At 41.2% G+C, this 23492-nt stretch overlaps 1 protein-coding gene across 1 annotated transcript in view; it reads left to right on the forward strand.

Moving 5' to 3' along the window:
• Positions 1 to 22335, forward strand: part of SEC14L1 (SEC14 like lipid binding 1) — a 41995-nt gene extending 19660 nt beyond the window's left edge. Inside the window, exons 3-16 of the mRNA XM_055795204.1 lie at positions 4899 to 5048; positions 5139 to 5270; positions 6767 to 6895; positions 7148 to 7382; positions 8097 to 8206; positions 8992 to 9181; positions 12118 to 12206; positions 13150 to 13220; positions 14879 to 15050; positions 15363 to 15497; positions 16940 to 17074; positions 17523 to 17774; positions 18788 to 18966; positions 19527 to 22335. Coding sequence (XP_055651179.1) covers positions 4899 to 5048; positions 5139 to 5270; positions 6767 to 6895; positions 7148 to 7382; positions 8097 to 8206; positions 8992 to 9181; positions 12118 to 12206; positions 13150 to 13220; positions 14879 to 15050; positions 15363 to 15497; positions 16940 to 17074; positions 17523 to 17774; positions 18788 to 18966; positions 19527 to 19632 — 2085 coding nt within the window. The 3' untranslated portion in view covers positions 19633 to 22335. The remainder of the gene's footprint in view (positions 1 to 4898; positions 5049 to 5138; positions 5271 to 6766; positions 6896 to 7147; positions 7383 to 8096; positions 8207 to 8991; positions 9182 to 12117; positions 12207 to 13149; positions 13221 to 14878; positions 15051 to 15362; positions 15498 to 16939; positions 17075 to 17522; positions 17775 to 18787; positions 18967 to 19526) is intronic.
• Positions 22336 to 23492: the final 1157 nt, after the last annotated feature.

The raw sequence follows: 23492 nt of genomic DNA on the forward strand, positions 1-23492 counted from the left end.
GTTTTTTTAACACATGTATGTATTATAAAGAGAATAGAAAAGAGCTATGAACAGCAGTTTAGGGGGGATGAGAAGATATTTTCTGCTTTGTGAGAGTCACTCCAGAATTGTCTTTCCAAACGCAGCTGCCAAGAATTTGAAACCTCTTGGTTGGCCTCCCATGAGTCGATGTTTTTCCTATTGATCTACAGTGCTCTAATGCAGGGGGAGGAAGGGGATGTAGCGATACGCTGGGATGATCGAGCTGCTGGAATGCGGCCTGTCATGCTAGGGCAGCACCCTGCTTGAGTGACCCTTCTTGTTCCTTCTGTGTTCATGAGTAATTCAGAAATTCCACATACTGGAAGTGAGTAGGAAAGCATGGTGGCTGGTGGGATGCACTTGCAGATTAGTACCCAAACATGGTCAGGTATTGCAGGCAGAAATTAAAGTTTGTATGTGGCACACAAAGTGCAGTGGACTAGATTTCATTGGCAGGATGAATCTCTTCATGTGTTTTCTTGCGGTGCCCTTGGAGAACATTGTGCTATCCTTAGAAGGTTACTGTTCTAGCAGTTCTGAACAGAAAACATAAAGAAATGAACCAGCTTGTTTCATGCAATTAAGCTCTTAAGAAAGCATTCAATATGCTTCACTTTCTGAATGGTGACTGAAATTCCTACTTACTTCACCAGGTTGGAAGTTCTGTTTGGAGAATTCAGCTACTATAACAGCATAGTGTAAGATCACTTGCAAGTTTTTTCCAATCTTTTTTCCTTTTTTTTAAGTATAGAAGTTAGTTTTGAGTCATCTAATGGAAATACTGAACAATCCCTATCCTTTAAGGCAGGAGACTGGGAATACATTAATCTGGCCAGAGAAGCTGAGTAATTTATTTGCATAAATGACTGACTTTCCCCACTGAGGAGTGAGCACATACCTATTATCAAGGTATTTTATTAGCCCTAGGCATGGTTTGAGAAGCAAAAAGCCAGAACAGTCTTTAGTCCTCTGGAAAATTGTGTTGGGGTCATACCTACGTGCTATTCTGGAGGTGGTATTTTTTTAAAGGATCCTGTTACTGCTGATATTAAAATCCTAAAATCTAAGGGCAGCAGCAGCAAGTGTAATTCCCTCAGGTATGGAAAATTACTGCAGTGGATTTAAAATAGTGTCCCTTTTGAATTGCTTTCATGTCTTTAAACACAGCTGAAATACTAGCAAAGATAAAAGTAAAATAAATCCTGTTATTTTGACTCTAGTCTGAACATGAGTTGCTAAGGGAAGCAGTTGGAAAAGAAGCTTTAATACAGTGCTATTTTGGTCGAAATTACGCTTGTCAGTGTTCTTACTGTTAACATGCATTAAGAAAGTTAAGGGTTTATATAATGAGCCCGTTAAATCTGAAGTTCAAGCTGCTTCACCATACTGTGTTTTTCTTGATGCACAATGCCAGCTTCTAATATATCGGAGTACACAAATGTTCCAGAGGCTGGTGAGAAATTGTAAAAGTACATTATTAGGGAACAACAGAATTGCAGGCTTAAAATCTTTTTTTGAAAGATCTGTACATAAATGTCTCTTAGCCAAAGAGGCATTGCAGCTTTTCATGTCAAGCCCAGCACCAATTGTAGAGATTTTGAGGATGAGCACGCCTGTGCTTTTTACTTGTTACTTATCAGAATCTTCACACACTGTATTTTTAAATGTGACAAAAGAAAATGGTAAAATTAAGTAATGTCCTTGCAACATCTTTCTTACGATGCATTTAGTCCTACAGCAAGAGCATTTCAGTCTTGCATCGAGCCCATCAGGATTATTGCAGCTGCTTTGCTTTTAAGGAACTAATTGTCTTTTGTGATTGTATCTGTACAGTAAAATTGAAATCTTGAGACAAAGGTGTGTAATAGCTAATGATTTTATTTGTAAAGAGACACCTATCATGCAGGAAAAATGTGTAGATTTTCTAATATACTCTGCTTTATCGGACTGCTAAAGGAATATTGAATAATGCAGTTCAGCTATTTCCGATCTGCAAAGCTGGACTTGAGACAAAAGTTCTGGTTCAAAACACCTTGTAACGCAACAAAATCCATTCAATTCTATTATTAGAAAAGAAAGTAGCGCTTGATCTTTCTTTAATATTTTCATGCTCTTGTAATAGCTCCAGTCTTGGTGATGCATGTGCTGTGTTGTACCACAAATTACGGGTTTTTATCCTGTGCTGCTTTGGCCCATGGCGAAGCGAGATCTTCGTGTCCTATAGCCTTTAGCAGCTTTTACCTGCCTGCTCAGCAGTGTGGAAGAGAACTGTTTGCCCCATGTGGAAGGCATGGCTATGCTTAAATTGGATGGAATATTTTGATGTGGCTACAGTTTACTATAATCACTTTATCTTCAAACAAGGCTGTGCTGAGAAATGATGCGTTACAAGAACGTATTGGCAATGGTACATATAGAAATAAAACCAGCCTAATTTAAGATCCCAATAAAACTGACTCTGAACAGTTTTCAATACTCTATGTGCCTGTTCTTTAGGGAGAAAGAATCCTGTGTCGCTGTTAATCTCTTTGAAACCTTCAAGTGCTTTATTGCTGTAAGCATTGAGCTTGCCAACTTCTGGCAGATAATTATTTTGTTCTCTTCCAAATTGAACGCATTCAATTCAGTCTTCCAATTCAGAACAACAAATTCTTCTTGGCCACTTTTTTTGCTCACAGTTCAGTAAACACTTATGAGCAGGTAATGTTGTAATTTGCAAGTGTTACAGGGCAAATGGGAAGCATTCTGAGGACTAAGATGAGAAATGTCTCAATATGTGCAACGAAGGAGACTTGCAAAGGCCTGGCATAGAGGAGGCTACTCAGATGGGGAAAATCCATTGTGATCCAAAAGTAAAAATATCTTGAAAACCGTGAGAAAAACGTTAGATGTCTACTTCCCTTCTCTCCTGTCTAGAAAATAGTTGTTCTAACATAAGATCCTGAAATAAAATAAAAGCTATAAATGAAGAAACCTGAAAACCAGAAGTACTTCTCAATTCTGCTGCTTCTGGACATTTTTTTTTCTTCCTGACTTAGGACAACGTTTAACTACAGTCAATGTAGTTAAAATAAGGATTAATATAGAGACAATGCTGAGCCTTATTCAGGGAAAGGGCTGAGATATTCTTGGGCAACTGTAAAATGTACAGCCTTCTGTCCAGAACAAGAGCCTCATAAAAGAAATAAGAAACCTCTTATACCATATTAATAGGACCCCTCCTCCCATTCTTTTGGAGCTGTGACAGATTTTTTTCCGCACTGCTTGCTATTGTGCTACAACACTAATGCTCTGTCAATTCTATTGTGCACACATCTCTGAACCCAGAAATTATTTCTTTTCTTAATTTAAACAAAACCAGCTGTGCACAGATGAAAAATCTGAAAAAGTGTGTGTACTCACTGGTTGTACTTCTAGTATGTTACAGAGGAGCTTTATGAACTCAGGACAACTGTGCTGCAAAAACGGTTAAAAATATGCACAAGGGCAAAAAACCTGACACTGTTTTTTAGTGCATTGCAGCATTGTCACCATAATGCTGCATTCAAACTGTTTGAACACTGGTAACAAACTGAGTATTTTAATTCTTGTAAGGGGAGGACTGAGACTTCTCTTCCAGAGCCATTCTTGCATACTTTCAGCAGCTGCTGCTTATTTTCTTCCACACCCTCTCCCTGTTGGTGCTGTTACTCTGCTACAACCCAGCTATATTCAGAGCAGTTAAAATCATCTGAAAGGACAGAGTGGATATTTTAGCTTTTTTAAAGAATTGTTTCATGTTCTAGTCTCAGATTTAATTTGTGTTACTGAAGTTTCCTTCTGCATTGGAACACCTGCAAATGCTACCTTTTCATCAAAGCCAACTAGGTTCTGAGAATAGCAAAAATGAAAGAATTCTGAATGTGGAAAGAAAGCTAAAAGAATTAGTTAGTTTCCTGCTACCCTATGAGGAAGAAAGCCACAGAAAAGTGGAGGTATACTGGTGACTGTGAAAGAAAAGGAAAGAAAAAAACAAGTTGTGTTTGTATTTTCCAGCCACAGTGGTTCTAAAAATAAAATTCAACAGGTTTACTAGTGGGGATATCTCTTATTTTCCTCTTACCTGTTTTACTGATCCCAGATTACCTGCCTTTTCTGAGTGTGTCTGACTTAATAGTCTTCTGCGTGTGTGTCAGGTATTTAAGAGATTAACTATTTACATATTCTTTAACCAGAATCAAAGCTAGTGCTAGCTCTGCATTCTTGCAAAAAGTTTATTTTCAGAAGTATGAAATGGCCTCAGAATATTGGAAAGACTTACTGTATGTTGTTGGACAGAACTGTAAGCTGATAAACTGTGCAGTGAAATCACTATGAATATTCTGTGCACAAGGAGCTCGAGAGCTCTGTTAGCTTAAGAAATAGGTTTTGAAATGTTTTTATTAGACCTTTGGGAGCTGTAATGGAAAACCCTCTAGACAGCTTGGAGAAACACCGATAATTAGCATGTGGGTTTTTTTAATCCAACACGTAATTGTTTTGTCTTGTGGTATTTTAGAACTAGAGGGTCTTATTTTCCTTTTACTGCTGACAAGAGGGTTGTCATTGTAGATAATGACCAGTTTCCTTTTTGGAGGGAGGGAAGATATGGGGTATTTCATGTGTTTTAAAAATTGTTTTACCTGGAAAGGGCTATATTAGGAACATATTAATGGATTCTTTGGAATGCGCTGTGGCTTTTTTCAGCTATACTGTGGACTCCAGGAAGGCTCAGTCCCTTCTACAAATGGTATGAAGGGTGCTGTGCCCTCCATATGCTGGTGATGTAAACGAAGGAACCCTATGCACACCCTCGGGAATTAATTGTGGTGACAGTTTTTCTTTTTTTATCTTTATAGGCATATGAAAGAAGGTTTCCTACATGCCCTCTGATCCCTATGTTTGTGGCCAGTGACACTGTAAATGAATACAAGAGTGAGGATGACGCTATCCACGTGATTGAACGGCGCTGTAAGCTGGATATAGATGCACCACGGCTATTGAAAAAGGTGATTAGGTCTAAAGTGCCTGTTTTATACTTTTGGATATCCTTTCACATGAATATTGTATCTTAACGGAGTTTATGTAATCTTCCTCAGATTGCAGGAGTGGATTATGTCTACTTTGTCCAGAAGAATTCTTTGAACAGACGAGAAAGGACTTTGCATATAGAAGCCTACAATGAAACCTTCTCTAATAGAGTCATTATTAATGAACACTGCTGTTACACAGTGAGTAACAGGCTCTTGGTGGTGCTACAGATGGAGCTAAGTTAGTGTTCAGATTTCAGGAGTCACAGAAGTTGGGTTGTTCTTGGCTTTTGCCTTGCAAGAAAAAAAACAACACTCCGCCATGAGTGATAATTGTTGTTTGTGTTAAATGTAACACACTTGCTTGAAGAACTGAAACAAGTTTGGCACCCTCTTGCTTGAGCATCTTCTCAGAGAGCAGAACACAACATAATTTTTTGTTTGACAGCTCTGTTTAGGCAAATCTGTGGTCTGTAATAGCAGTGTGGGACTTGGTGAGGCTTATGATACCCTGACAGAACTGTTAAAGGGGAGTTCAGCGTAGCTTATTTGCCTTCTGCTCAGCTCAGACAAATGTTCAAGTCAGCTGTGTTTTAACCTAAGTCTTTCCATTGTTCTTGGTCTTCAGTGCAGGCATTTTCTGATACAGAGGAGTTTGGTGGCATGCTTGCTGCTATGCTCTGGTCATGTTGGTTTTTTTAATGGCTTTAGCCAATGCTCATAGGCTAAGACAGCATACACATGTAGCAGTAAAATTTCAAATCGATGTTAAAGGTCAGATCAAAGCTAGCCAATGTAACCTATTTTATTTGTATCATAGCATTCTTTTTACATGCAGGTGATAACATTTTCTGTTGTGTACAGAATCATGGTTAAAAGGTCAGTGGATTTCAAACCTGCTTGACACTTACCTGATTTTTATATTTGTGCAGTTTTCAAGGCACATTTAAAAATACCTTTCCACCTGCAATTTTTCTGTGAAAGCTCTGTTTAAATGGGAAACGCTATACAGAAAAATGCATGTGGTTTATAAATAGTACAAAACATTTGTTGCTCTACTCGATCAAGAAATCAGTAGGTAAATAGAAAGCTAGAATTTTAATTCAAGAATAAATTGGTTTTAGAAGTTCATTCTTAATAATTTTATAAGTGAATTTATGAAAGGACAGGGAGATTCAACAGTAAGTCTGTTGAAAACATGTCTAGACTGCAGTGCTTGGAAATGCTTATGCTGTGCTTGGAAATGCTTATGCTATATTTGCTGCAGTCCTCAAGCTAGCTGGCCTTGGTCTATCAGTCTAACCTGCAGCAGCAGCAAGTTCATTGTGGAGTATTTTACCCCGTTCCACAGATACACTACAGTCACAGCCCGTATCTAGAATGAGGTACTGTTAATTGTATAAATGTGCTAGTCCTTTGGCTTTTGGCTAGTGCACCAGTATTTCTCCTTCCTCCCCTTGTTAAGCAAAATATGTGCTGTGCTAGCCATGGGACCGTAGGAGGGCTTCTCAGCCTTTTTCTTCAGCGTAACCTTCTCTGAACCATGTTTTGCAAATGAAGAAAAAGACTGCAAATTCCACTTTAATGTTTTTGACTATGTGAATCTGTAAAACAGTCATTGCAAATGTTGTGAGGGGGGAAAAAGAACCCCCACTTAAGTGGGTAACTAAGCTGTGTGACCTCCTTTTAACTAACAGGTTCATCCTGACAATGAAGATTGGACCTGTTTTGAACAGTCAGCAAGTCTGGATATAAAATCTTTTTTTGGTTTTGAAAGCACAGTGGAAAAGATTGCAATGAAGCAATACACCAGCAATATTAAAAAGGTAAGCTTGCAGTTGTGAAGGAGGTGCCTGGCTCCAAGTTAGCAAAAGACAATGTAGTTGCTGCTAAGTAACAGGCTGCTCTGCTCAAAAAGCTTGACTGTTCACTCTAGCTTGGGGCAGCATGTGTGTGTAGGTCTGTGTTTTCAAATGGAATCTTTAGAGAGGTCTGGCCACTTAATGGGTTTTCAGCCCAATCCTTTCTGTGTCTAAATGGGTGGTCTCAGTAGCTGAAGCAAGTTTTTCTTTTTGAAGGGAAAAGAAATAATAGAGTACTACCTGAAGCAGCTGGAGGAGGAAGGAATAACTTTTGTTCCTCGCTGGACTCCTCCTGTTGCATGTAAATTGGAGAGCAGTACGTCCCACACAAGACGACCAGTTTCACCTGCTATTAATATACCAGACTCTGCCACAAAGGAGGGCTTGAACAATAAGGAGATCCTCAACACCTCAAGCAGCCCCTCGGAGCCCACAGCAGGAACGCCTGATGGTATGGTGGTTTGACTTGTTTTAGTGGGATTCTTTGCACTGTAGAAGCTTTCAGCACTGTGCTGCTTCTCATGGGTAGCTGAAAATTTTCACATTGGCTCTTCATTTGATAACACACAATGTTAAAGTGCAGGCTTGCGATGCAGTAATGTGGGATAGCCTGGATGGCTGTTACAGGCCGATGTTTTTAGTAAATGAAGATCAGATAGGAGTGGAAAAACTTTTCACTTTGTTCATTAGGTTGCAAATGAATGGCCTACTTCTTGCCCTGAAATTCAGGGATGGGTATAACTGTAGGAATAATAGGGAGGAAAGGGATGAAGCTTCCCTGGATGCAGTCGTCTTTTGTGTCTTCCCCTGTTAGTAAGGGAATTTAGGAAAATTCTTGAACTGGGACATTTAGATCAAAGCTTCTCTAAGTATTTCCAGAAGAAGCAAGCCCTATGGTGCTGTGGATTGACAAATCTGAGTATACTGGCAAAATGTTTTTATAAATGTGCCTGTCTACTCCTCTCTCAGTTGCAGAAGGAAAATCTTGGTTAACCATTAAGATGGCTGTGTATGTTACCTTGCTCATCTTGTCATTCATTCAATTCTGACTGTACAGAACATAGAGCAGCTGCTTCTCTGCTTCAGATATCGGTATAGATGATCACTTGCTACTTTGACTAGATCAGTTGAGGACCACTGTAATCACATGTACATCTCCTTTTAGACAAGCTAGATGCAGACTACATCAAGCGGTATCTGGGTGACTTGACACCAATGCAGGAAAGCTGCCTCATTCGACTGAGGCAGTGGCTGCAGGAGACACACAAAGGCAAAGTAAGTTACTGTTGGTCTCTTGTGACTCTGTCTTGGAATGTGTATTATACAAGGTGTACCTGGTGAAACATCATGCCACACCTTCTGTGGCTAATGGTTCCTGTTAAGTGGCCCTCCATGACCAAAACCTAATTTAAGTCTGTACAGTGGCAACAGAAGTAGTTCATTGTGACTGTCTAGCTGACTTTGCCAGCTGAGGTGTTTAAATGATTAGCATGACTGGCTTTCAGAATGTCAGTAAACAAGCACAGGGAAATAACACTGTTTTTTATAAGTCTGCCTGGTTCTACAATAACCTTACTTTTACATCTGTTTTGGTGGAACATTGTATTCTCAAATTTATGTCCCTAAGTGCAGTACTGAAAGGGAAGCAATGTGGCTAGTTAAATCACAGATAGCAAGGCTGGGGTTTTGCAGTGGCTTGTGATTTGCATGTATGTCTCTGCTTCCTCTTACTTAGCAGTGAAATACAGTCTGCGTTTCATCCTTAGATTCATTTAAATTGGACCGACTTAGCATGGCCATACAGATGTGAATGATTACATTATAGTTCATGAAATGTGTATCCCATATATGAAGGTAGCTGCAGTACCTGACAGGGCTGATGGTTTTGTTGTAAACAGACTGATCTGCTTGAGTAACTTCCAGTGTGACGTACATCCTCTTGCATGGGTTCAGAGCTATGTGTTTTCCAGCTTCCTTTGGTTTTTTAGTTCTTGTTTCAAACTTTGAATACAAAATGTTTAGGGTTTGGGTGGTTGTTTGTTTGTTTTTTTTTTTAATAGATCCCAAAGGATGAGCACATTTTAAGATTCCTGCGTGCCCGGGACTTCAACATTGATAAAGCAAGAGAGATCCTTTGCCAATCACTGACCTGGCGTAAGCAGCACCAGGTAGACTATATTCTAGATACCTGGAACCCTCCTCAAGTACTCCAAGATTACTATGCAGGAGGCTGGCATCACCATGACAAAGGTATGCTCTGTAGGGTGGATATTGAATGGCCTTTTTATGTTCTGAATTAGAAGTGATAATTGTTCTTCTGTTAACTAGAGATGACTGGAAAAATGGCTAGAACTTCTCAGTTATGTCCTAAATGCATTTAAATGGATGTTGCCAGCCTCTGAGTTGGTGGAGGCAGACTTCTACGTCCTAATCTTTCTGGCTACCACTGACTTATTTAACTCTAGTCTAAAGAGCTCTGCTTTGCCAGTAGCTCAAAAAAAGTTATTAATTGCACTTCTGTAGTGCTCCGAGATGCTTAGAAGGGTGTTATGCAAATGCTGAGTGTTCTTTCAGTGATTAAAAGATGTTTGTAAATAAGTATATCTTTCTAATCAATTTATTTCTGATGTTGTATATCTACTGATGGCATAAATAAATACTTAAGCTGATTGTAATGCCAGGTAAATGGGATGTTGCAAAAACATCAAATAGAGGAGGTTTATTTAAGCAGGGAAGAAGCTTTGGCTGAATTCCCTTTGTATGGTGAGCAACTGCCAGATCTTTAAAACACGGACAACTGTCTGACATGATCCCCTATCCCTCGGCTTGCTTTATCGTGCACTGATCTTGTTACTAATACGTAGGAATGAAATGTTTTGGAATTTGTTGCTTGAGGCAAGCTGGGCTCTCTAGATAAGGAAATGATCTCTTACCGTGAGCTATCTGTGTTCCGATTTAGTCTTTTCCCCACTAGGCACCATTGTTTCTGCTAGCTGTTCCTGTTACAAGAAGTGTATGAAATGGGACAGGATGCTGTCAGCAGTAGTGGCCAGGAGACAGGGAGGACACAGGAGAAATTTAATCACTGTAAAGCTGAAGAGCTTGAAGGGCTCTCCCCTGCTGCTTTGGGTTTGACAGGCCTCAAAATGAGAAAACTCAAAATGAGCATGTTTGTAGAGATTGTAGGGGAAAAAGACCTATGAATAAGTTCTCCCTTTGTCTGTTCCTCGTCAGTCCTTTGCAAAGACTTCCTCTGTCAGTAGCACATAACTGGGTCCTGCCAGTGAGTAGAAAGGTACAGAATGCATCAAAGAGTTGTTTAATGTTTTTCTGAGCAATTCTTCAGTCTTGTGGTGAACTTTATGCCATCCCTCCTTTCCCCTCCATTTCCTTTGATCTCTTTTGCAGCATGCCCACCAGTAAAGCATGGGTTTGTCAATAATGGAAACGGAACTTCAAAACTGAGCAGTCCTCTGTAATTTAAAATTTTACAGTGGTAGGCTCTTTTTTTAAAACCTCTTTTCTAGTACTGCTCTTTTCCTCCTACATATGCTAAATGTGCCAACTTAAGCTGGCTGAATTCTGTATAGCTTTTAGTACTAAGGCAAAGGCAGCAGTGCTAATGAAGCATGTTGTCTAGAATGAGCTATTAGTGCAAAAGAAATAAAAGTTAGTATTTTAGCTTGCAATTAGCACATTTTTCTATACATCTGAGTGGCTTTTATTTTGGCAGGAATGCTTCAATCAAATGGGTTTTCAAATCATAAAGCTTTGATGGAATGAGATACACAGTGATAATACAGCACTGTCAGCTGAGACTTTTCATCATGTGTCATTTGGGTGGACCAGGGTTAGTAAGCTATTAGTTTGGTTTTGGATGCGTGTGCATCTGTGAGGGAGGGAGACCTGCTATGAAGCTTAATAATACTTTTTGTTTAGTATTTAAAAAGCTAAGCAGTACATTCCAAGATAATTGTGTGCTGATGTTAAAATAACGTTTTCTTTTAGACCATCTGATAAAATAGAAAATACTGTGAACTTGCATGGGGAGTAGTGTCTTTGCCAAATAAATAACTTGCCTTGACTCTGCAGTTTCAGTTGTTTTGGTTAATAACGTATCTTGACAGTTTCATTCCTTGTGTCCCAAAGGACTTGATGATAATTTGATACCTGTCTTCACAGTTGTTGGAGGGAAGTTTATGTAGAAAGCTCTTTTTTTTCTTTTAATTTTGATTTTCTGTCCTAGCATATTCAGTTTTATATAAGTTGGTGATTCTGTAGCTTGTGTACCAGAATAGATGGAGCAAAGTTTAAGAAATGCATCACAGCTTTGGGAGGAGGTTGGAAGCTGTTTCAGACAACTAGCTCCTATTACGAAGAGCCAGAAATGCAAGCTTTAATTCTCAAATGCAGCTAACACAGTTGTTAAGCTTAGTGCCTCAGTATCCTGGACAGTATTGGGATGCCTCAGTATGCAGCAAGATGACTGAAAAGCAAGTCTTTGAATGCAGAGGGTTCATCTGATGCTGATCTCTGGAACAGAGTCTGTTCTCACCAGGCTTAACCTGCATAAGTGAGGCTGTGTGCCAGTTCTGCATAATATGTAATGACAGAGCTGGAAGGTGTGACTCCAGCAAATACTGCAGAAAGCAAGTCTCTGGGTTAACACTTTGTTTCACTAATTCCCAGAACTCCGTGTAGCTACTTTTCCAGCAGGGTGGTTGCAAGTTATCCAGAGCAGTATTGCATCATGTGTGCAGCAGGCTTACAGCCCTCATTGCAACTCTTCAGTTACGTTAACAGACTGAAGTTTTTCCTGCATCTTAGCTGTCCTGGAAGCTAATTATAGTCCTCTGTCTTTAATCGTGTATACCAAAATCCTGTGTGTACTGACGTACTTGTTGAAGTCCTTTGAACTTTCCTTGCAGATAGGTGAGCTATTTTTGCGTCAAGATGTCTCCATTAAACTTCAGCCGTTCATTTACAGGCAATCTTTCAGTGTAGCTGGACAAGGTGAAGTTTATGTTGCCATCTGCTCCAGGTTCTCCCTCTTCCAGCTGTACAACAGAGTTTGAACTGATCATGGCTTGTTTCCATTTGGATTTTTAGCAAAAAACTAGCTCACTTAAATTGTCTATTGCTGTAAAAATAAGTGTTATATTGACATATTTGTTCTCATTATTCAGATGGTCGCCCGCTGTATGTGCTGAGATTGGGACAGATGGATACCAAAGGCTTAGTGCGAGCGCTTGGGGAAGAGGCCTTGCTTCGCTACGTAAGTATTTTTGGAGCCAGCAAGCTGCTAACAATGTGATATTTCTCATTTAGAAATTTCTTCCTCTGCCAAAACATTCATCACTCTGGATATTTTGATATACTCTCTGGCCGTCTGTTTTTGGTTTGAATGCATCTGAAAGCTCCTGGTAGCTGATCTTCTGCATTCTTTCCAACTGCGAACTGATGGCGGAAAGGCGTAGTTCTCGGCAACTCCTGTAGTTATTGGTTAGCATTTTCACAGATTCTTCTGCAGTTGTGCAGTGCTTCAAACTTAAGTGTCAATGTTTCTACAGAAGAGAAAATGCCATGCTCAGACTTTAAGCCTGTACTCCAAGGATGAGAATAACTTTTTAGAGAAAAAGTACTTGCTTATAATTTTGCATTCCTAAAGGCATCACGTAAATGTGCTATTGTGAACCTACTCAGTTTCCATGCAGAAAGCTGGCAGAGTTCCAGATTTGCAATAGTGGGTTTTTGACTCCTAGTAATGATAGTCATGGCCCGCCCACTGGAAGCAGGGGCTGGATTTTACTTTTTCTCCTCCAGTGGCATTTCTAGGCACATAATAAATTTTGTTTGGCCTAGTTCTGTTTCAAGGTTATGTTCTGTGACTCAAAAAGGGGCTGTCATTTCTGAATAAATAGGAAATCAGTGCTTAAAAGGGCAGAAGTATAGGGAGACCTCTTGGCTGTATCACTCATGGGCCTCAGTTTTCAGGAGGCTCTTGTTTATATTTTTCTGCTTTTATGGAAAGGTATACTTATTTTTCAACAAGATCCACCAGTGGGGTACATGTAGTGATTTCTAGTTCATTCTGTGGAAAAGTTTATGCTGGTTTGAGCTTGTAGTTTTAATTAGTCTTAGGATATAAAGAATTTTTTCTTTGTCCCATCTACTGAGTTTAAGACTACCTTCTCTGAACAACGTGTTTTCTTATATAGGTTCTTTCAATAAATGAAGAAGGACTGAGGCGATGTGAGGAGAATACGAAAGTATTTGGCAGGCCAATAAGGTAACTTACAAGTGGATCTGCTCTTTGGAAATTACCTGGTTTCATGGGGGTGGGGTGGGGAACATCAGGCAAGGTGGTGCTGCTGAGCAAAGTTTATTAAATGTAACAAGGAGAGGGTAGGCGCTCTGGTATGCAGGTAAAAGCACAGTTACAGTTAACTGAAAGCCTCCCCAGTTACTGATAGAGTGAGTCTGCATGGTTGAGCCTGAGGGAGATGCAACACCTGCTCCAGCAGTCTGTGCCATGCTCCTAATGGTTCTGCGTGTGGGGTGTTATGCTTCTGCTCTCTTCTGCTGTTGGATGTCTGCAAAGCAGTGCAGCCTAACTCCCATTTCTGTTTCGGGGGGGGGGGGGGGGGGGGCAGGCGGGGGTTATAGACAGATGGTGGTACAGGCTGCCAAAAAAAAAAAAAAAATCAGGCCATGATAATATTGTGGATAACCTTTCCAGTAGTTTCAGGTATTGTTTTCATGTCACTCCTTCATCCATAGTCTATCACACTCAGTTCTAGTTTGTGTTCTTCATTTGTTATGTGTGATTACTCAACTCTTGATCCAAGGTGAGGTCACGAGGCTGCTGTGAAACCTGGGGTCTAGTTTTCGAAGTACTGGCATGACTTCATGTGAAGTTCAATCAAAAATGACTTGCTATCCCATTTTTAAATCATCACAGGGGTCACATATGAAAGTGTTAACTGCAAAATAGATTTAAGGGTGTGGAGTGAATGCAGGACTGGTTGAAAAGAGTCCTGTCACTCCACTGAAAAGAGACAGGGTTTCTTGGACTCTGTTCAATTTCTAGCTCCTTCCCTTAATGTGTAAGGGTTCAGGGATGCGTGGTATGTCTGCTTATGTTTTCCCTGTTAAAGAACTTGCTGTCCTAGCTCTCAGTGGGAGGTCAAATCCAAGAGATGGGTTTCATGTGTGTAACTGAAATTGTGCTGCCTACTGGATCTTCAAGTGTACAAGTAATCCTGAAGGACTACATATTAAACATTTAAAGTGAAACAAAGAAGGGTTTGCTGTTTCATAGAAGCCTTATGCATCATTTAATGGATGCTAGCTGGTGCAGCACAGCTGTAAATCTTGAATTTGTGCCCAGAGTGAGACCTGAACTTGGAAATAACTAAAGCATATGCAGAAGCTCAGCATCTAGTACTAAGAACGTACCTCTTCCTATAGAAAAAGCTTCCCTCCCTGACCACAGAATTATTTTTGACATGTAATGGCACTGTTACTGTCCTGTCTTAGTAGGAAATCTGCACCATGAATGATAAATTGCTTCACAGCAGCAGCATGGCCATTTAAGTGATTTCCTAGTCAAAGCAATGGCTTAACATTTAGGCTGGCTGTTGACAGGATCTTTTTTTGGCTCTATATTAACCTTCACCTGGAGTCTGAAATGTCTGGTTGGGAATACACGTGATGTGGTAAGTGGTCATTGCACATACTCTGTAACTGCACTGGGCACACACTCTTAAGACATTTCTGTTCTAAGGGCCTTAAACTCGGTGTCTACAGGTAGTGCAAAGGAAGGAGGTAAAACAGAAGAAACCAAAACACGCAGTGGGGTCAGCACATTTCAGTATTTTGAACACTTGTATAAGAAAGGACAATTTTGATGCAATTAAAATCTTTCTTTTTTTGTCTTATATTCAGCTCTTGGACCTGTCTAGTAGATCTGGAAGGCTTGAACATGCGACATTTATGGAGACCTGGTGTCAAAGCATTGCTAAGAATTATTGAGGTGGTTGAAGCTAATTACCCTGAGACTTTGGGTCGACTTCTTATCCTGAGAGCACCTCGAGTATTCCCAGTTCTTTGGACACTGGTATGTTTGTAATTCAAGGTATTCCTCAGCATTCTCAGTACGCTGTTACTTGTAGTTTGTAAAAGCGCTTTAGAGATAAGGCTCTGTAAGTAGGAAACGTTACTATCTGGAAGAATATCTTCTATAGGATTCCTGAAATGGATTTTTTAAAAAAACACTACCCAAGAACTTGCTTACATAGCCAGTTAATTTAGCTTCTTTGTAGTGTGAGCTTTACATAACAAGGATGGTAACACTTAATGTGATCAAACTTCAAAATTGACTTGAGAAAAATGTGGGAGCCTGATGTATTCTGTTTTCTTTTGCTTGTAGGTTAGTCCATTCATTGATGACAACACTAGAAAGAAATTCCTTATTTATGCTGGAAATGACTACCAGGGTCCTGGGGGACTGCTGGATTACATCGATAAAGAAATTATCCCTGATTTTCTTGGTGGAGAGTGCATGGTATGAATATAAACTAGTGCATATAGCAACTTACTTGTGGGTGGTTTATTTTTCCCCTCCACTCCTCTAAACAAAGAAGCCCAGAAGCACAGAATGAGTCCTAATGTATTTTGGGTGTGGGGGCTATGGTGTAGGATTCCAGGCTCAATGTTTTCTTCTGGATCCACTTTAGTGGACTGCAGGATACTAATTTCTCAGTCCCTTGTCATATGCCTTAATAGCTGTTTCCTGCCCAGGCTATGGGTGTTAACTGAGTGTGTCATTTTGCCATCTTAATGATATCGTAAGGTTTGTTTTCGCTGTAATGTTTTTGACAACACAGGCTCGCTGGTGTGACTGAGGTGTTAGGAGTGAGGCATTTTCTGGAGCCTCTGTCACAGCAACACTTAGATGATCTTTTATTTTTGAACTCAGCTACATTAAAATACAATTTCAGGCTTGCCTTTCAAGCCCCTGTACAATATCTAGATTAATTTCTTGAAAATTCTTCTAGGTCTGTTCAAATACAGTTTCAAATTATAACGAAGTACTGTTAGACATGTTGGAGTAGAGCATGTGTTTATCTTCAGTGGGCTGCTTTTTGCTGCAGCAGTAGCTTTCAGTGGAGAGAGTTTGTGCTCTCTAATTTGGAGCTGGAGAAGCTGGCAGAATCTGCTGCTTAAGTAAGCAAAAGTGAATGTTACCAGAAAGCAAATTGCTACAATGTTTCCTGCCACTCACAGGCAATGATAGTGTCTTTCTTCTTGTCTTCTGGAAATTTGAACAAAAATGACTTCTCAGAGATCCTTTTAACTCTCTGTTGTAATTCAGTTATCAAACACTTCTACCATCCCAAAGACTTCTATGGATCCTGTTCCTGATAAAATAGTTGCCTAACTTCATTACTAGAGAATTTTTAAAAGAGAAGATTGCTTACAGAAGTTGTGTACTGAGCTTTCAAGACAGTTGTAGCTTCAAAACCGTTACCTTCTTGACTGCAATATCTTTTACCTGTTTAGAAACTTAACTGTATCTCCCCCACACTTTTAGCTACCCCAGTTCTTTCAGGTCTCTGTAGGTTATATTTTATTTTCCAACTGAGTTGCTATTTCCACTTTCCTCAGGATTCTTAAGTGGCTCTCATCTTCCTTCAGCCAAGGGCAGTATGAGTGATAACTGTAGTTATTTGCACGCTCATTTTCTGTAGTGGTGGCTGGTGTGTATATACAAGATCTGTTTCTGTGGTGTCTAATTCTGCAAGCTCACCTAAACCAGATCATTGTAAAACAGATTTATATATGTATGATGTACAAGCTATAAAATTACTTTCAAGCTCTGTTCATACCTCATTCTTCAGAATACTTGCTGAATGTGAGTTTGTTTCTGAAGCTCTCAGGCAGAGAGCATGACAGGGTGTGGGTGTACAGATGGGGATACTTTTTAACGGCTGTTTATGCTTTTAGTGTGAAGTACCAGAGGGTGGGCTGGTTCCCAAATCCCTCTACCGGACGGCAGAAGAGTTGGAAAATGAAGACATAAAGCTTTGGACTGAAACAATCTACCAGTCTGCAAGTGTCTTCAAAGGAGCTCCGCATGAGGTACGGTTGCAGCCTACCCTTCTTTACTTCTATCTCAGCCCACTGCTCTGGACTTTATCTCTTGGACTGAAAATGGTTTAGAACTTGGATTATTTAGTTGCCATGCTTCAGCCTTGTTCTTCTGTAGTTCTGGTGCATAATGATGCTTTAGGAGCTGAAGTTTGTGACCATTTCTAGTATTGTTGCCATTTAGAGAATATCACTGTTTTTCAATCTATTCAAGCTATGTCCTAACTGAAGACAATATTCTCAGAAGCTAATTGAGAGCTTCTGGGAGTCACGTGTTAAAATAAAGACACTCTGTCAGGAGAGAATTTGTATCTACAATGCCTTTTTAATAGTCAAAACTAAGCCCAGCAACCAAAAGCTTTGCTCTGAGTCTTCCTTCCTGGTAGGAGTTTGTCTTTCTAAGCAAATGGCTGTTGTCTAATGACTTTTCTGTCTTAAGGTTCTCATTCAGATTGTGGATGCCTCATCTGTGATCACATGGGATTTTGACGTGTGCAAGGGCGACATTGTTTTTAACATCTTTCATTCCAAAAGAGCCCCCCAGCCTCCTAAAAAGGACTCTCTGGGTGCCCACAGTATTACATCTCCTGGTGGGAACAACGTTCAGTTGATAGACAAAGTCTGGCAGTTGGGGCGTGATTACAGTATGGTGGAGTCTCCTCTTATCTGCAAAGAAGGGGAAAGTGTGCAGGTAAGGCTGCCGGATCCTTGTGTGGGAGCAGATGGAGGCTAGCTCCTAAACTACACGTTCTAATTCACAATCATTGATGACTGGGTGGTGATTCAGCTCCGGACTATCTGCTTGCTTTTGGCTGACATTTCAGCGTCATTTCAGTTCCTAGCTGTATCCTGTAGGGAACAGGGATAGTATTTACATGGGATCTGCTGTGAGCAGAGCTTGCATCAGTCCAACAGTGACTGGGACTGCTCAGCCAGGAATATAGGGGAGTCACCTGGAAGGAAGTGTGCATCCAGAAAGTAGCAAGACATGCTTTGTGCTGTAACTTGGACCATTATTTTCTGAAGCAGTGTGTTTGAAGAATATCAGTGTCTTACCTCAGTTATGAGAGAAGTCTGGAAATTAAGACTGAGCTTCTCTCTCTCTGTTTGTTCTTCTAACAGGCACCATAAGGAGCTCCCTATGGCCAGGGCTCCTGAAGGTGTTTTGTTTTTTTTATGGCATTTGTAACCTATCCCTTAAATACTAAGTTGGGTATTACATGCAGCATGTTTGCAGTTGTACTCTGCCACTGCTATTCCTTTTGACTTGAAATAAAAGTTAAACAACTTTTGACAGAGGAGCTCCTTAAGTCATCTAATCGGAGGTGTTAAACTGGAAATACAGGCAGTGACCTGTTGAACTGTACTTTCTCTTTCTGTGAGGCAAGAGCCTTGACTGCCCTTTTCACAGTCTCAAAGGCCAGCTGTTAATGAAAATAGAAAAAAAAAAAACAGTTTTAAACAAGAACTTAATCCTTTCAGTATATTTCTGTCAAAAAGCAGGAGGAACTGCTGGTGTTCTATCGTAACTTTTGTAAGCATGTTGTGTGGGAGAGTTGACCAGCACTGCCAGTTGGCTGAGGAGCTGAATTATTGGCACTGGGGAAAAAATTATGGGCACATAAGCAGATTTTCTAAGCTTGGGAAAGAAATTTCAAGCCTGCAAATCTTTGTGTTAATACATGTTGCTGTGGCTGCTTCCAGGGATCACATGTGACCAGGTGGCCTGGCTTCTATATTCTCCAGTGGAAGTTTCATAGCATGCCTGCCTGTGCTACAACCAACCTGCCTCGTGTGGATGATGTATTAGCATCTCTACAGGTCTCCTCTCACAAATGTAAAGTGATGTACTATACAGAAGTAATTGGATCTGAAGACTTCAGGTATGTCTGGCCAAGGTTCATGAAGGTCAGCCAATGTCAAACGTTTCTGATACTTGGGTAATCAAGCCAGTGTCAAGTTCACTTAAATACAAGTAAATTGTCAGTTGTGTTTTCTTAGGCCTTAAAAAAAACAAAACAAACACACCACCAAAAAACCCCACCCCAAATCCAAACAAATTCAACCAGTACTGGCACTGTGGGCAGCTAGTGTATAAAAAGGGTTAATTAGTTATCATAATCATCACTAGTCACTTGTTCTGCTTTGAAAGCATATAGAAATGGGTGCAGCCTAGTGATGGAATAGTCAGTTCAGTTGCCTGCCGGTGGATATAGTTGACTGAAACTAGTTCCTCAGACTTTCTGAACAGCATCTGTTTTCTGCAAGGTGTTCAGTGTCCCCATTACCTTATGTGGCAGGGCAGAAAAGTATTTGGGTATCTGCACCAAAACTGTTACTTGCTTTTTATTCAGTGTGCAAACAAATACAGTGTAGATATATAACAGAAATCAAAATCTTTGTATGTTCTGAAGCTTCGAGCTACTTTTGTTTGTTATTGCAGGGGATCTATGACCAGCCTTGAATCAAGCCACAGTGGATTCTCCCAGCTCAGTGCTGCCACCACCTCTTCTAGCCAGTCCCATTCCAGCTCCATGATTTCCAGGTAGTGCCACAACAGATGAAAAAAGCAAATGGATGAGATGGCTGGACCCTCGCCTGTGGCAGCTGACTGCAATACAGCATATTCAACTGGCAATTGTGCAAAAAAAAACCCCACCCCACAAAGCCTTTTATAGATAGAAAAGTAGCTGTTTGAATTTTAAACTTAGTGGTTTTGGTCCTTGTTAGATCCAACAGCTTGTCTCTTAACTTTAACCCTTTTTCCTAACTCAGCCATAAGTATTTTTGCAAGTGTGCTTGCACAAATCCTAACTCTGAACACAAGGGCTCTCATTGAAAGGAAAAATAACCAGGGCATCAGTCAAGAATAATTTTTTAACTGTGTAAATGTTAAAAAGAAGAAAAAAGAGAAAAAACCCGACCAAAAATGCTCCGTAGTGCATTAGAGATCAACTGCAAGTCTCCTGTCAGGACATCCCTTGCCATCTTAAATCCCCTGTGATCTTCCAGTGCTGCAAACTCTTCTCCCATTGCCACTAAGTGATGTCCGAGACAAAGAAAAGCAGTTGCTGGATACTTGACTTTGTGAGTCCATTTTTTTCAAAGCATGCCCACAGAGCTGTGGCCAGGCTGTAAACACTAATACCTTTTGTATGAGCACACTTCTGGGGAATTTGAGCTCTGGATCTTGATGGGTTAAAGCAATTCATTCTTTGCTTGAAGCACTGTGGAGAGAGAGGCAGAGAGCAGGCTCTCCCTCACTGTGTCATGCTGGGCTGATCCAGAATTGCTCCGAGGATTTATTCCCAGCTCTGTGCTGGAGCTTCACTTCCTTAGTATATTCCATGTGAACTGATTTTACTGAGACTCTGTTCTTATCAGGAATTTATGGAGAGCTTAAAGTTGCTTCTTAAATCAGTCTAAAGGAGGTATGGCTTGCATCCTTCCTGTGCGCTTTTCAATCCCTCTTGCCTCCTGTCCTTCCCTGTGCATTTCAGAAGTGGAGCGCTTTTATTTCTGAGCAGCAGAAGCTTTAATGTAGGCAGGGAGCACAGGGATCTGCGCTCTGAGTGATACAGTTGAAGATGCTCGAAGCAGTGCCTGCCTGACCATTTTCAGTCTTGCTACTGCCAGTGGTGAATTGCCTTTCTGGATGTTGTCCCTATTCTACCCAGGCCCAAGCAGTTCTGCTTGAACTCTTTTTGTTAAATTCTGTTCAGGTATTCTTCTGCTTCGAGCCCCCTCTCCCATGCACAGCAAAAGGCACAAAAGACTGAATTAGTGAGCAAAGGGCTGCCTGCAGACAACTACAAACCATACCCAGAGTGGAGCGGAGAAGATTTCGGTCTGAAATGCAGCAGGATTTGCATAGTTAGACCCTGCTTGGTCTTTCCTCACCTGCTCAGAGCTAAATTATCCATCCAGGTAGAAGGAGCTACTGTGCTGGCTGCAGTCCCTACTAGAAAGCTGGATAGGCTCTGTTAAGTCTTGGGGAGGCAGCACTGTTGTGGGTAAGTGGTAGAGGAGCTTGTGGAGGTATTGCCCTTTCAGAGCAGAACTCCCTTAAAATGCTTCCTGGATGCCCTGCCTGAGGAAAGCTGGTTCTGATCTCAGTATAAATCCTTTTTACGACTGCAAAGCTTCTGGATGGCAGGTTACTAACCTCTAACAGCACCTCTTCCGTGGACCGGTTCTGGCTGTGGAACGTGGCAGACAGAACTGACAAGGAAGTATTTTAGTAACAGATTTAGAGGTGCTGAGAAGCCAGTCTCCTTAAACTGAACCAAACTGGTCTATTTTGTCTTTTTTTGAACTTGGAAGTTGAAAATGGAGGTTAGACTGTTCTTTAGGCTGCTGAAGTGTGCTGTTGTGCCAGATGGGCCACTGCTTTGGTGTCGGAGCAGCTCCCCACCCCGTGTCTGCACAGCAGACAACCACATGCTGTGGCGCTCAGCCTGCCCGTATGAGCTGTCTGCCTAGGAGGAACCCAGCCTTCCAAGGAGTGGTTTGGTTCTTGACATGCAGGAACCAGTATTCCCAGGTGCAGGGGAGCTAGTGCAGCAGGAGCTGCCGTGAGCTTAACTTAATGACACTCCTGGCTCTTTGCAAACGCCACTTTCCATTTACCAGGCTGCAAGGGTTGAAGATGGTCCCCTTTCTTTCTCTCTCTCTCTCAGATGGCGATTTTGCTGACAACTGTAAAGAAACTGCTTCATTCAACACTCCACATCTGTCCAGAGGTGTCTGGCTTTGTAGACCTTTTTGAGTTGCAATCACTTTTCAAGTCTGAAGATCTGTATTTTGTTTTTCACTTGAGCTGGCTCAAAAGTGGCACTTTGGGTTTTTCCTGCTATTAATCTTAACACATCTTTTAGAGCTCAAAGCACATGACAGCACAAACAGCTGGGGAGATAAAATTCCAGAAAAACAATAGTTAATCCTCCTCTAAGCAAAGTGCTGTGGCAATATGACTTGATCACTGCAGTCTGACTAATTAATTTCCCATACCCTGGTCTTTCTTTGTGTGATATTACTGCTTTTCTTCCTTCTCTCAGCCAATGACTCTTCTGATCGCTTTTTTTTTCCTGTTATCAGTGTCCTTCTGCACTTTCCTGTCTGTACTCATGAACTGCATATCAAATTCTGTAAATGTTTTGTATACATAATACCTCATTCTTGGTAATAAAATACAGATAGTCTTTAAAAGATTTTTTTATCATTATCAATAAATGTGAACTGTTTGGAGAAAAGGGGTCAGCCTCTTTATTTCATTCATCTGATGCAAAGCTTCCAGGTTACTTCGTGTTGAATTCAAGTCTGCCAGAGCTGCTCAGGGGCAGTGCTGTTCAGCAGGAGCCGTCTGCCACTGGGGAGAGGTTTCAGAAAAGCAGTCTGTCTTGGCGAGTGGAACCCTGAGCAGCAGGTACAAGGTACAAGAATGTGGTTTTTAGAGGAGGAATGGCCTCTGCTAGGCACTTCCCTGTCATAACAGCATCCTATATTCCCCACAGTACATATATACAGGGTTTTTTTTACTAGTCTGTGAATACACAAAAGGTACAAAATACTGTGCTTAAAAAGTCTTCAGGTAGCCCTAAAAAAAATAGCTGCTTTTATGGATTATATGATGACTCTGTACTCTTATCACAGTTTGAAATGGAGCTTCAGCCTTAGCTGTTCAGCTGATTGCAGCAGCATCCCTTGTGGAGTGTGTTATGTGTGTTATCGAAGAGGCTCGCATGGATAAGCTTAGCGCAGCAAGGGTACAGTTAAATCTGCCTCACTTGCCCCAGTGCAGGCTGGAGGGTGCCTGGCCACCTGAACTAGCAACTGCAGTAACTTTTCTTTTTCCACCCACTTTGTTACGCCGTGGCCCTGCTGTAGACTTTGGGAGAGCGAACGGCTGACTGCATCCCCAGGCGGAGCACGTGCTGTCCAGGGAAAACCTGTGGGCACAGCTCAGAGCCACAGAAGTGCCAGCAAACCCCCGTCCTGCCGGTCCCGCTGAGCCCTGCCGGCCTGGCCTTGCTGTGGTGCTGGGTGGGAGCCGCTCTGGTCCCTGGTGTACAGCATGGGCTTGGGGAGGGGGATGCCTCCTTGAAGGTGAATGTCCAGCTGCACTGTTCTGTGGTGTTTGGCAGGTGCAGGTGCAGCTGCTGTGAGTGTGGGATGAGGGCTGGTTGGTTTTTTTTTAACTGAAATTTAACAATATAAAGGTTGCAATAATTTTCTATTACTCAAAAATAAGCCTGCTGCTCTGCAGGGCTTGCCATACAGGGGTTTGACACTGCCCACTTTGGTGTGGAGGAGATGAGCTCCTTGGTGGTCCCCACCACTGATGCTGCCTTGAGTGGGAGGCTGTGGCAATCACATTTGGGGAATTTAGATTTTTTTTTTTAATTATGAT

The sequence above is a fragment of the Falco peregrinus genome, chromosome 2 (assembly GCF_023634155.1).
Source record: "Falco peregrinus isolate bFalPer1 chromosome 2, bFalPer1.pri, whole genome shotgun sequence".
Classification (NCBI taxonomy): domain Eukaryota; kingdom Metazoa; phylum Chordata; class Aves; order Falconiformes; family Falconidae; genus Falco; species Falco peregrinus.